The sequence below is a fragment of the Aythya marila genome (assembly GCF_965140915.1).
Source record: "Aythya marila genome assembly, chromosome: 12".
Taxonomy (NCBI): domain Eukaryota; kingdom Metazoa; phylum Chordata; class Aves; order Anseriformes; family Anatidae; genus Aythya; species Aythya marila.
Genome location: NC_139053.1, coordinates 21,595,145 through 21,607,324, shown reverse-complemented (window position 1 = coordinate 21,607,324; position 12,180 = coordinate 21,595,145). Strand labels below are relative to the sequence as shown.

The following is a 12,180-nucleotide window of genomic DNA, read 5'->3' as shown; positions in this document are numbered from 1 at the left end:
ATGGTAAAGCCATTCTAAACTACACTACATAGACCAAAGATGCACTGCAATGGTTAAAAGATGATGAGAACAGGCCATGCTTCAGATGTCAACCAAAACCAGGTATCATGTCTTTCTCTCAAGTCTCAGAACCTAAAGCTTTCTACTAGGGAACTCTGATATCCAGTCAATATATTGCTTCAATGAGAGCAGTGCATTGTCAGCAGCATGAGTGTCAGCATGGCAATATCACACTCTGCCGATGGATCACTCAAAGGCTTCATCCTCCAATAGCACTCAGACATGAAGCTCTATTGTTTGTGGCACACCTGTGTTTTCCTAAATGGTACCAGTTAAATACTTTTGTGGCCTCACACTGCTCTGGCACCAAACAACAACAGCCTGAGTTTGCCTTTTGAGATAGCATACAATCGTAAAACAAGATTACATGATACCCATAGCAGTTAAAACTAAGCATCAGAAGAAAGACAGTTTCAATTTGTTTCCTATTCTACATATATCTAAGTAAGCAGCGCTGTTAAACATCTAGACCTGATTCAAAGAGGCATAAATTTGAAAAATGCCTTTCAGCATAAGCATGTATAGCATATCTAATCAGTTTGACAAGGTGTAGAGAAGAAGATAAGCAACTCTGAAAGAAACAAAATACATTTATGATGTAACAAGAGGTTAATGAAATTTTGGCCTGCAGCAGAGCTTCCACATGACGCAAAAGGGATGCAGCAGTCCCTATCACTAACTTGCTTTACGCTGCACTGAGCTCAGATGACCAGCTACAGAAAGAGTAATAGAGAAGAGATTACTGGAAAAAAAAAAAAAAAAAAAAAAAAAAAGAACAAACAATGAAGAAGCTGAAATACTTGATTTAGAAAATTAAGCGCAGTTCTCTACATAGTAGTCTGGCAGAAGTGAGATCAAGTGATTCAAGACTACTACAAATATCTGAGAGAAACAGAAAGTTACTATCACAAGTAAAAGGAACATAACTGAAGTAATGAGAGTAAACAGGAAGACGTTTAGACTGAGTATCAGGAAAAAAAAGTCTACTTGTAGTGACATGTATCAGGTTGCAAGCTCTCCCATAGTTCAGAGAAGTAACAATATATCACTATTTAAATGGCACACAAACACCAAGAATGTACAAACAGGACACAGCATATAAGCAAACCATTTGTACAATATAGTAATTCTAAATTCTAGCATTGTCTAATTAAATTTAATCTAGAAAATTATTTGGATGGCTTAACTCTGCTTCAGGACAACGTGATACTGCCTGCTTGTCTTGGAAAGAAAAGTTAACACCAAGAATGTCAGAATAATTTTGACTAGGATCATACTTTATGGAGGCTTTGATTCTTACGAACACACCATCCGATCTCTGTTGATTTTATTTTGGAAAGATTCAGGCAAACAGAATCTCCCCTCCTCCCCTTGCCCAAGATGCATAAAATATAAAAGCAGCTTATCAAAGAAAGTCACTGCACATCTTCATTATCTTTGTTACCTTAATTGAAGCATGAACCATACTATGCATTAATACTAGTCTCATTTATAAGTTCCTTGTAAGTTCCCCAATTTTACTGTCATTTTCCTCTATGTCCTGCTCATATTCCACAGGCTGTCTATTTCACTGACATTTCATTTACCTTTTAATGGAGACGTCCAGATCCTTCAGGCAGTCCACAATTGTGCTTCTATGTCGCTGTACTGCATTATGGTCTGTCTGCACAGTTTTCAACAATGATGTCAAAGCTACATATCTGGGATAAGAGCATAAAGTAAAAAAAAAAAAAAAAGCAAGCTTTTAATTTCTATGCACAAAACCACCCACCCATAATTTAATTCTATTTTGCAACAGAACAGGGCACTCTTGTACTCCTCAGTAAAAAATGAGGATCTTCCAGGGGACTGTCTGGCATGTCTCCATAGAAGAGTTACCATACAAAACTGTAACTAACGTGCCTGACAACATCCTGCTGCTTTGACAAGCACTCATCCCAATTGCTGGGCTCATGTTAGTTGCCCAGTCCTCATAGAAGATTTTGAAAAGACGAGGCAAATAAATGTTAGACCTCCACAGATAACACAAAAAGTACCACACAAATTCTCAAGGTTAGAGACTTCTACCTATGTCATGATTTGCAGTCAAAATGCCTCGAGATAGGACTTCGTTCTGGCATTGCAGCAATTCCATGTCCAGTGACCAAAGCACAAATACTTCCTGACTGCATACTGTTGGCAACAAGAAAAAACTCGCTGCCTAACCTGTAAAATCTATACTGCCCACACCAATTTGAATGTCATTGAAGACCAGCTGGGGAAAGACAGGAGATTTACAGAATACCGGAAAAAACACACTCAGGTAGATTAAGAAACCGTGTTAAGAATTAGATTGTACACCCAGATTCATCAACTAAGAGCAGAGCCATAGTTAAGACTTTGACAGAGAAAATGTGCCAAAAAAATAGTTAGTTAGCCATATTAACCCCGCTAACGCTTCCAAATACACTCTAATGAAAAGCTCTACTTCAGCATAGTCTTTGTGTAATTGCTTATCACACATTTTAAGCTGGATGTAGATGGAACACACTTCATACAACTTACCTAATATTTTTGTCGTTGTTTAATAAGAAACGGCCTAGGATGTTAATGGCTAACACCTGCAGAAAGAGTTAGGGAAAGTCAGTGATCAAAAAGGTTGGTCATCTTCATTGCATCAAGATGATTTTAAAGGCAACATGTCAGAGTTAGTACTATACTTCCTGGCCAAAAGCATAACAAAGAACTCTGGAGCCTGACTAATCAGAGGGAAAGCCAAGACAAACACAGCACAGGCTCTATGGTGTACTCAAGGAGAAAATCTGCAGGAGTTGTTTTTTTTTTTTTCTTTCTCTCTAAAAAAAAAAAAAAAAAAAAAAAAAAAAGCACCACTTACTGAAGAGGTTACAGTCTTATCTACAGACATCTGTGGAGCTATCTTTGGGTGAAATGACTTTGCCTCATGGGTCCTCTACAGAAATTTAATTCTAATACAAGCTTAGACAAAAAGGCCATGGCAAAGGCAACTTACTCTCAGTCCACTCTCAGATTTTATGTCCATAATAGTCAGTACAGTTTCATAGAGAATGGCATTTCCCACATTTTTACTTGTTTCCGTATTAGTAGCAACCTGGAATAAAGAAATAAAAAAGTGACTCCACTGCAAACAACGTGGATCCCCTTTGTGATGTTCTGCAGAACAGGCAGTGAAGTTGAGCAATCCCTAGCAAACACACACCACACCTATTAACGCATGCCTCTGGCAACAAAATTCACCCCAGCACGGCAGCAGCTGTATCCTCACCAGTGTTGCTGAATCCAAGTTATTAACAAATTAAAAGAGAAAGTTAAGCTGATCAACTTTGCAAACCTCACCTGTGCAAGTATATCATTCATGGCTTCACTAGAATCATCATCGTTTCGCCCTAGAATCCTTAGTAACCGCAGGATTCGCACCTATATGGTAAAATGAAGCAAAGAGAATATCACTGAAAGAAGTGTTTTACATGAGGAGTGTGAAATACCATGCTACTAAGTTCTACATCTACAGGTTTCTCAAAGACTTCAGCCCTGGGCAGCCTATTCCAATGCTGTGCAACCCTTTCAGCGGTTCTATCCTCAGTAAGATCTTTATGAACAGGCTAATGCTGTGCTCACGCTAGTCAGTACATATACCCAATGCCAACTGGGCACAGCCCTGCAAGACCAACACTTGATTCTTCTCCCTTTTGCCATAATTTAGCACAAAACGATAGGCCTATTTAAACTAATTCAGATGTCTTTCACTGTGGTAGATGAAGAGCATTTGCAGAGTCAGCTCTAACATAAGGACACAGCCTTAAAAATCAACACTGCTGCCCTCTGGTAACTACCTTGTCATACCTAGGTCTGAAAACACAGTGCCAGAATTAAAGCTATCAATTGCTGCTTGCATCAGTTCTTACCTGCAAAAAGGGGTCACTGATCCCAGACACATCATGCTCTGGTGAATAGCCAGACATGATAAGGTTCTTCAGAATACGAACTAATTGGGGAACAAGCTGAGAAGAAAAGAGTTGTCAGAAAATGCACCTACTAAGTTTCTCCTTCCCCCCCCCCCCGCATTTGAAGTATAGGCCTAAGAACAAATCTCTCATTTGAAAGCAAGTCAGTCTACAGATTCTTCCTCAAAGTCCAGCCTGCACATTTATAAATTATGTTACACAGCTTCAGTATGGAATGACTCGAAGCGGTAAAGCTGGAACCCGAGCACCATATTGCATCTTCAAAACACTAAAATCCACCAGACCTTGACAGGCAACACCTAAAGGGAAATATCAATTTAAGGAACTCTCCAATTCACAAAATGGGGAACCGCCACTTATTAAAATAGTGTTATTCCAAGACTCTCTTTGGGGGCTTTACTACGTTAGATCCTGATTCATTTTAGTGCACACGTCCATGTAGTAAGCACCATCTATTTCCACGGAGCATCAAACATAGCCAAGAGATTTGATCTTTCCAGGTACTGCTAACATTACAGTAAAACATTAAGGATTTTTTCAAGTTTGATACTCCATGCAATTTAGCCTCTAGGAGGAAAAGCTTTGTGATCTGCTTCCTCTACAAAACTTCCAAATAGTAGAGAGTGGATTTCCCTCCAGCCTTCCCTCAGAGCTCTACTCTAGTTCTTCCTCACAATTAGCTTCAGGATCAATTCTCCTTTTCACCCCAAACTTCTCAACAAAAGCTGCAATACTAAACTGACCAAATTGTTTGCTTCACTGATGTTAGAAGAGTTCTGCATCATAGCAGATTAAACTGATTGATGCACAAAAATCATATTGACTTCCACTGTTCATATTAGAAGTTTCTCCAGCACTGTGAGGGCTAAAACAAAACAAAACAAAAAAACCACACAAAACAAAACACACCAAAACACACCAAACTTGCAGAATCAGCTCAGATTCCTCAGATGTTGATGACACTGGTCTTCCAGTAGCCATCTATCCCAGAGGAATAAGTAATCTTTCAAAACCTGTACACAGCTTTGAAGAAATGTTATCTATTTGCAAAAGTTTGGATCATCTCACTCCTTCCTAGGAACTTCCAACTATAGTTGCACCTCATTCGTCAGGGTAATTCTAAGGAACTGTAACAGCTATGCTCTCTGGTATCACACCCACATCCAGCAAGTAATCAGTTGAAGGCAGAACACGGCAAATAAGCCAATGGTTAAAACATATAAGCTATAACAAAATTACTATTTATCCACAAAAAAATTCACAGTGGCTATGAATAACAACGTGGTCTCAGGGATGAAACCAGCCCATTGCTAACAAGTTCTATGAAAAACCTTAAGGTTGAATAAGAGAACCTGATTTTGGATTAAACCCTGAGAGAAACCTCTCCTGGTCGATGACAGATGCAGAGCTCTACCAATTTTATTCCTTCCATAGTTTATTCTACCCCCTTCAGTGCTGATATTAAAATAATGCAGACACTTGCTGGAGATGTGACAAAATAGACAGGTGTTACAGTGACTGCACTAAGCAGATTTTTCGTTCCTGAAGCATAGCTAGCATCGGGAAAGCATCGTTCTCTCTCAACTCCATGCACGCACGACAGCTACATTTTATCAAAAAGTCCCCTAAAAAAAACATCCCGGTAATTAATTCATCCTTCAGGCGTGACAAATTTTCCCATCCTTGAGGTTGGTTGCTCCTGCACGCATGTGAAACTCAATGCAATCCCAAACTTGTAGCAGACTAAATTTCTACTGTATCAGAGATTACTTATTTTAATGTTAATCACTTTTGACAACATCAAATAAAAATGGCGCTTCAGACTTGGGACAGTACTTGCTAAAAGCACAACGCTATTTGTGGAGTACAACAGCTACATATGGACATAAAAAAAGGGCAATGTTTTGAGGAGTTAAGTCCTGTACTTTTGTGGTGAAGTGCAAGAAGAAAGGCAGCTCAGTTCCCCTGTTCTCTTTTTATTCCAACCTTTGCTCTTCAGGAACTATGTACTCCTCTGAAAACACGGATTTCACAATACACACAAAAGGAACCATGAATTTCTTATTATCTGCCTAAGAGAAAACCAAAGGATGCTGCAACATCTTCCCTCATGACAAAGTAAAAGGCAAGTGGAGTGATCTGCTAGAGCACACCTAGGAACCCTGATTAACATTTGCTTCTAATGAGAATGTTATCAGGACTGAGGACAGGACAAACAATGGAAAACGTTACAGCCATGGAGATCGGTTGAGGGCCCCTCACCAATCTTCTGCAGTCAAATTACACAGATTAAAAATCAGTGACGGAACTGCACCTATTCTTTGCAGCACAGTAAGCCTCTCCTGCTCCATTTTGTGCAAAGGAATTACCCAAACCTGCCCTATGGCAGACACAAAGCCCAGTTTATGGTGAGAACGCCCACTGGTGTGTGTGCATGTGTAGAAAAATTTACCTAGGAATCTTCAAATGAGGGCTTAAGGAAAGCAAGCTTGTGTTTGGAGAAGGCCACAACTGAGATTCAGGGCTGCCATGGGTATGGAAGTTTAGTGACAAGACAAGACCAGCACGCAAAAAGCATTAGACAAATACAACTGATCTAAGCATGTGGCATCAATCACAGATGTGGCATTAACAGGTATTGCCTCACAAGAGGCAAACATCTACAGATTCAATGCAAGCATGCACCACCCACAAGATATAACTCTTACCTTTTCATTCTAACACACATCAGGATTCCAAACAGACAAAAGGGACAAAACAGACGAAGCAGGCATTAGAGACAGATTAATGTTATACCATTCGCAGCATAAACAACCAAAGAGATAGCTAGAAAAGGGTGTACCTCAAACCTATATTTTGTGGACTCAGCTCTTCTTTTACCACTAAGACTATCATTTTAATTGAGCAGTTAGTAGCAGGGATAGCTACCTTCAAAATGTTCCTAGCCCCACTTTCGCTTTCAATCCTGCTCTGTTGTATAGACCTGGAGCAAGGGAAGATGCATGCCAAAGTGCTAAGATGCATCAAAGGATGCACTGTTTGAAATCCCTTATGATATAGGCAAACCAAGGAAGTAAACTGGGCACGCAGATAAATAACCTCCCTTGAGACACTTCAGAAGAGCAATTGGACAGTTCCGCTTATCAACTTCATTCAATTTCTACTTTGACCACAACTCAGAATGACAAAATCAATGAAATTTTCAGATGTCATTTCATTGTTATTCTTTATTATGGCAATAATATTGCATAGCAAAGCAATGTAAGGAAGTTTGTGCTAGGAAGACAAAAAGAAGTAAACATTCCTAATCAGAGCAGGAGGAATGATGTTGACTCTCAAAACCCTCAAGTAAAAACGGAAAATGATGTAATACAGCATGCACCAGAGATGAGGTATCTACAGAACTAGAGCTTTCATCGGTATTTTTGACCTAGGCTTCTAAGACTGTGTAGCAGTGGTTAAGACATTCAAGTGTCTAAGCCTTAGTTTTTCTTCTTTGCTTCTTTGTGTTTAATACATGTGCAATTCCTGATGACACTATGAAATTAGCTACAAAGAGTTAAAAAAAAAAAAAAACAAAACACTAGCAGAGTATCAGTCAAAGGAGAGACTGTAACTAACTTCAGGGTGAGTTTCATACTGCAAGTTCTTAAGAGCAATGTTTTATAACTTACCCCCTTCTTGAAGGGGACTAGTGCTAGACACCCAAAATTCCCAGCATTTTTCTTATTATTTTGATAACAAGCAGACAATACCATCAATTTCTTCACCTAAATTGTTTTAGGGGTTTTATTTTAAAAATGTGCACATTGCATTCACTTTGGAAATTAATAAGAAATACTTCTCAAAAACAAAAAGCCACGAACATTAATTCTGCAATGTCATCAAATTCACACTTACCTTTCTAAAGTGTGCAAGCATGTCTGGACTTCTCTCACACATCTCCGTGAGGAGGACTACTGATGTGTGTAGAACACCTAAAAATCAGGAAAAAAAGAAAATCTGTGTTTTACAATTTCATTGGCTCCAGACAAGTGACAAAAATAAAGAAATGACAAGTGATATAAAACATCCTCCTCTTAAATCTAACACATGTCCCCAAAAGATACTTGAACTTGCAGCTGTGACCAAGAGAAAGTTAATAGCAATGTGCTTGTCTTACAGCAGCAGCTAAGGGTCAAAAGAGGACAAGCTGTCCTTGCACACTGTTTACAGAAACCTGCATATTAAAAATACTGTTAGATAGTAACAAACAGGCTAACAAAAGATCTGAGATGGGCAAAAACATTTTGATTGCATTCATTGTACGTGTTGGGTTCCTCATGTTTCCTGATTTCTTCTTCTGATTTGGGTACTCTAGCCGGGCTTATGTGATCTCAACTAGGCCTTTTCCTTAGAAAGTCTTCAAAACTCAGTCTGGGAGACATGAAAAAAGCTAAAACAGAAACAACAACAACAACAGAAACAAACAAAAAACAGAAAAAATACACACACTTTGAAGTCCCTTTAGGCAGTGTGCTGGATAAAAGTCATAAGCTTTTCCACTCCACCCACTCTGAAGTCAAAAAAAGTGAAAGTGTTCTTTCATCACCTATGCCGTGTAAAGTCCTGCTAATTATCAGTCATATGTCCCTACCTTTTGAACAACATATGCTTTCGCTGCATACCAGGGGGAAGAAACAAATTAAAAATACACCTCAAAAGTTCCCTCCAAACAAAAGGCTTCAGTAGCAAGTGTGGCACCTGCAAAGAATGGCATAGCCTTGCTAAGCAGGCTCAGACATTACCATGGTTCTTCTCATTCAGCAAGTTTTTGGTGGCTGGCAGGAACATCTCCATAAGTTCAGGCACCTTTCTGATAACATGAACAGCACACAATGCTGCCTGTATAGGAAAAACAGTTCAGTTAGTACATAGTATAATGACAAAGACACATTTTGGGAACATCTAGCAAAGCAGCAATTATCACAAATTTCATCATATACATAGGCTTGGAAAGTTTACACTGTGTTTTTCCATCTCTCTGCAAGTGATACTGAACAGCATTACAGAAAAGAGTTCAATAAAATTTTCACAGTTGAGGAGGAAACAAAACCAGCACTGAGCTGCAATGTAATACTTGCACTAGAAATACTTCATTTGTAAGTTATTCGTTTCAGAAGCTGTATTAACTGCAAAGCAGCCCGGTATTAATAAGGCTACTTCAGTCTGTCTTAATGTTATGAAGTTTTTTTTTTTTTTTTTTTTGCAATTGGTTGATAATCAAGTGCACCTGCTGCCTCTTCCCAGAATACAGCATTCTCTCCTAAAATCTCATTGCTGCCCCTGCCCTCCCCTCCAAGACATAATAATGAAATAAATTTAAAAGAACAAGGCTGATCACATTTTGCAGATGTTTTGTCGCACTTGCTAAGGAAGTTAGACATTTTCTAATTGTTTGCCCATTTCAAGTCCTTAATCTGTCATCTCTGAGCTAATCTCCAGTAGTACCTAATAGGTTCAAATCTTCAGATATTAGTCTGCACTATTAACAATATACTTATTAATGATGGACTTATCTGAGAACATACTGAAATAAAACTAATGACTAGAAGTCTAGGGTTAATGCCTGTGAACAGGCAGGCACTCACATGATAATCAATAACCTTAAGGTAAAGAGTATGAAATTAGAAACAAATGCCTCATCTGTTGGAGGCTTGACTTCTAGAGGCTTATACATTCCTGCTATGCAGAGACAGATTTGGCCTCTACCTATCTCACACACTGGAAAATACTCAGCCAGAGCTACAAGCTGTCTAGTATTCCAGTTATAAGCAAAGTACTCCATCAAACTTGAATTTTAATCTGTAACAAAGTATTCAAATGTACCTTCTTCCTAAGATAGGAGTTGGAAGTTTTGAGGAGCTTTTCCACCTCTCCCGCAAGGTCTCTGCACATTTCTGAGGAGCCCATGCAGCCAAGGGTGCAGAGTGCCAGCCCCTGCACGTATTGCGTGCTATGATTAAGGTCACTGTAAGGGAGAATAATAATAAAAAAAAGTCAATCAGCACGCAGAGAGCCTGAATATGGAAAAAAGGGCATCAGCTTACACTCATTTAGACATCTGCACACACGAAAAAGGCCTCCAAATTCTCAGCTACTTGGGAGTATGAGTAAGGAGCAACATAAGCTTGGAGTGCATGTACCATAGGGTTTTCTATTAGTTATAGGTAGAATTCTCAAAGGTAGATTCTAGTAAAAATATCATGTGGACATCCACTGCTTGAGCTGAGAAGAGGGAAGATGACACAGTATTGTCTTCTACAATAAACAAACACTTCTACAGTAAATAAAAAACTCTGTAGTTTGCAATTTGCGAACAGAAAAGAACCTAATATCAAGCACAGCCATGCAGTGACTTCGCAGGCTGTTCCAGTTTAACCGTGTTCTTGGACAGGCTTCAGCTTCTGTTTTTTGTTTATACTCACACTTATGTAGTTTCTGTGCCTTAAGTTTTTTGTGTAGTTTTCCTTGCATGTAATGTCTTTTAATTTTAACTGCCCTTCTCCTCCCTCCCTTTTATTTGACTATTAGGACTAACGAATGAGTTGTAAAGCTTCACATGGATCTGGTCACAAAGTAAAACCTTAAAGGGTAAGAAACAAAACATATGCCCATAAAATGCTAAGCTTAGCATAAATTCTTATTTCATATTATACTAAGACTTATACACTGAGCACAAACACTAAATCAGAAAAAACAGGATCCACATTTACAAACCAATGTATAAAAAGTCATGTAAAATATCCTCCACCCTGAGCTAGGAAAAAAACAACACACAAAAACAAAAAATATCATTACTCACACAGTTTATAAATAATCTATATAGTAATTTTGTTTAATAATCCTAACTCTTCATATGCCAATGGAAGATGCAAAATGTAGTCAATAAACGAAGCCACGTTTCAGTATGCACTACTTATGAGGTCATCCACCAATGTCATACCAAGTACAAGACAATGTGGCTTCCACATGGAAATCCCAACAGCTTTTAAAACTGCCTTCTAACCACTTTTCCATCAAACTACTTGGTATTCATGTCACCACAGCACCCAGGATTCATTCACAAATGACGACAAATGAAGAAAGTAAAAATAAGTTCCCTGGTTTGAGAAGCAATTTGGGGATTGCATGATGGGAGAGCAGGGGAAGGGAGTGGTACGTAACCAAAAGTGCACAACATGCAGAAAAGCAAGAGAGCATTCTGTTCCTAACGTCAAGTTATGGCAACATGCAGATGCAAAAGCAGATAACATGCCATTAAACACATTGATTTTTGTTTCCTTCCTTTAACAAGTTTTTGGCAGCTATATATGCTTGTGCGTATAGCAAGGATGTGCTTCAAAGGTGCCCACTTGTTTGCATTGAAAATCTAGGTCTTGCTATAAGACAGTGATAAAAGCAAGACAAATAATGGTAGTTATGGAAGCCAAAGAAGAAAGCGACAGACAACCCACTGACGTGGTGCAAAACTGTCTGTCAGTGTCATTGAGCTCCACTCTGGCCCATTTCAAACTCACTGCACCCTTACTACACATTTATTTCAACATAAACGATCAAAAAATGCGTTAACCACAATCAAGAAAGGTGTTAACCTAGCAACCAAGTTCTAATGGAAGAGTCTCACAAGTACAACATTCCACTGAAAAAAATATTTGACCAAATGTCTCTTTCCTGGACACTAGTAGATTCTTAGGCCCACAGCTTTGTCAAGTTTATTTTCAAGTACTTTGAGGCCACAGCCTAATTGATCAATCTCATCAATGCTTTACTTGCTACTACCTGAGAGGATTATGTTCTAAAAGTAAACTATAAATACAGGCACACCACACACAACCAAGTACACATTTGGATAAATCAGCTAGACCCCAGTTGTTCCACTCCTGCCCCCATTCATCCTGAAAAGCAGTATCTGTCACTGGAAATACATCAACTCTCATTTACTAAACGATAAAAAAAAAAAAAAAAAAAAGCAATCCTGCTTTAGTAATATCTTGCTGAGAGAAAAAAAAATAAAATAAAAAAACACAACAATCCTTACTTTCCATCCCCTCTTGCCTAATTTCAGCAAGACACCAAGTAAACAGCACATTCCAAG

At 38.7% G+C, this 12,180-nt stretch overlaps 1 protein-coding gene across 3 annotated transcripts in view; it reads right to left on the bottom strand.

Annotated features, from left to right (window-relative positions):
* The window catches only part of AP1G1 (adaptor related protein complex 1 subunit gamma 1), a 42,946-nt gene that overhangs the window by 16,966 nt on the left and 13,800 nt on the right, over nucleotides 1-12,180 (bottom strand). For all 3 annotated transcript variants that reach the window (XM_082769925.1, XM_082769924.1, XM_082769926.1), the window contains exons 4-11: nucleotides 9,912-10,053; nucleotides 8,831-8,927; nucleotides 7,944-8,020; nucleotides 3,984-4,079; nucleotides 3,415-3,495; nucleotides 3,071-3,169; nucleotides 2,605-2,660; nucleotides 1,647-1,760 (exon numbers count right to left, since the gene is read on the bottom strand). In XM_082769925.1, coding sequence (XP_082626051.1) covers nucleotides 1,647-1,760; nucleotides 2,605-2,660; nucleotides 3,071-3,169; nucleotides 3,415-3,495; nucleotides 3,984-4,079; nucleotides 7,944-8,020; nucleotides 8,831-8,927; nucleotides 9,912-10,053 — 762 coding nt within the window. The remainder of the gene's footprint in view (nucleotides 1-1,646; nucleotides 1,761-2,604; nucleotides 2,661-3,070; nucleotides 3,170-3,414; nucleotides 3,496-3,983; nucleotides 4,080-7,943; nucleotides 8,021-8,830; nucleotides 8,928-9,911; nucleotides 10,054-12,180) is intronic.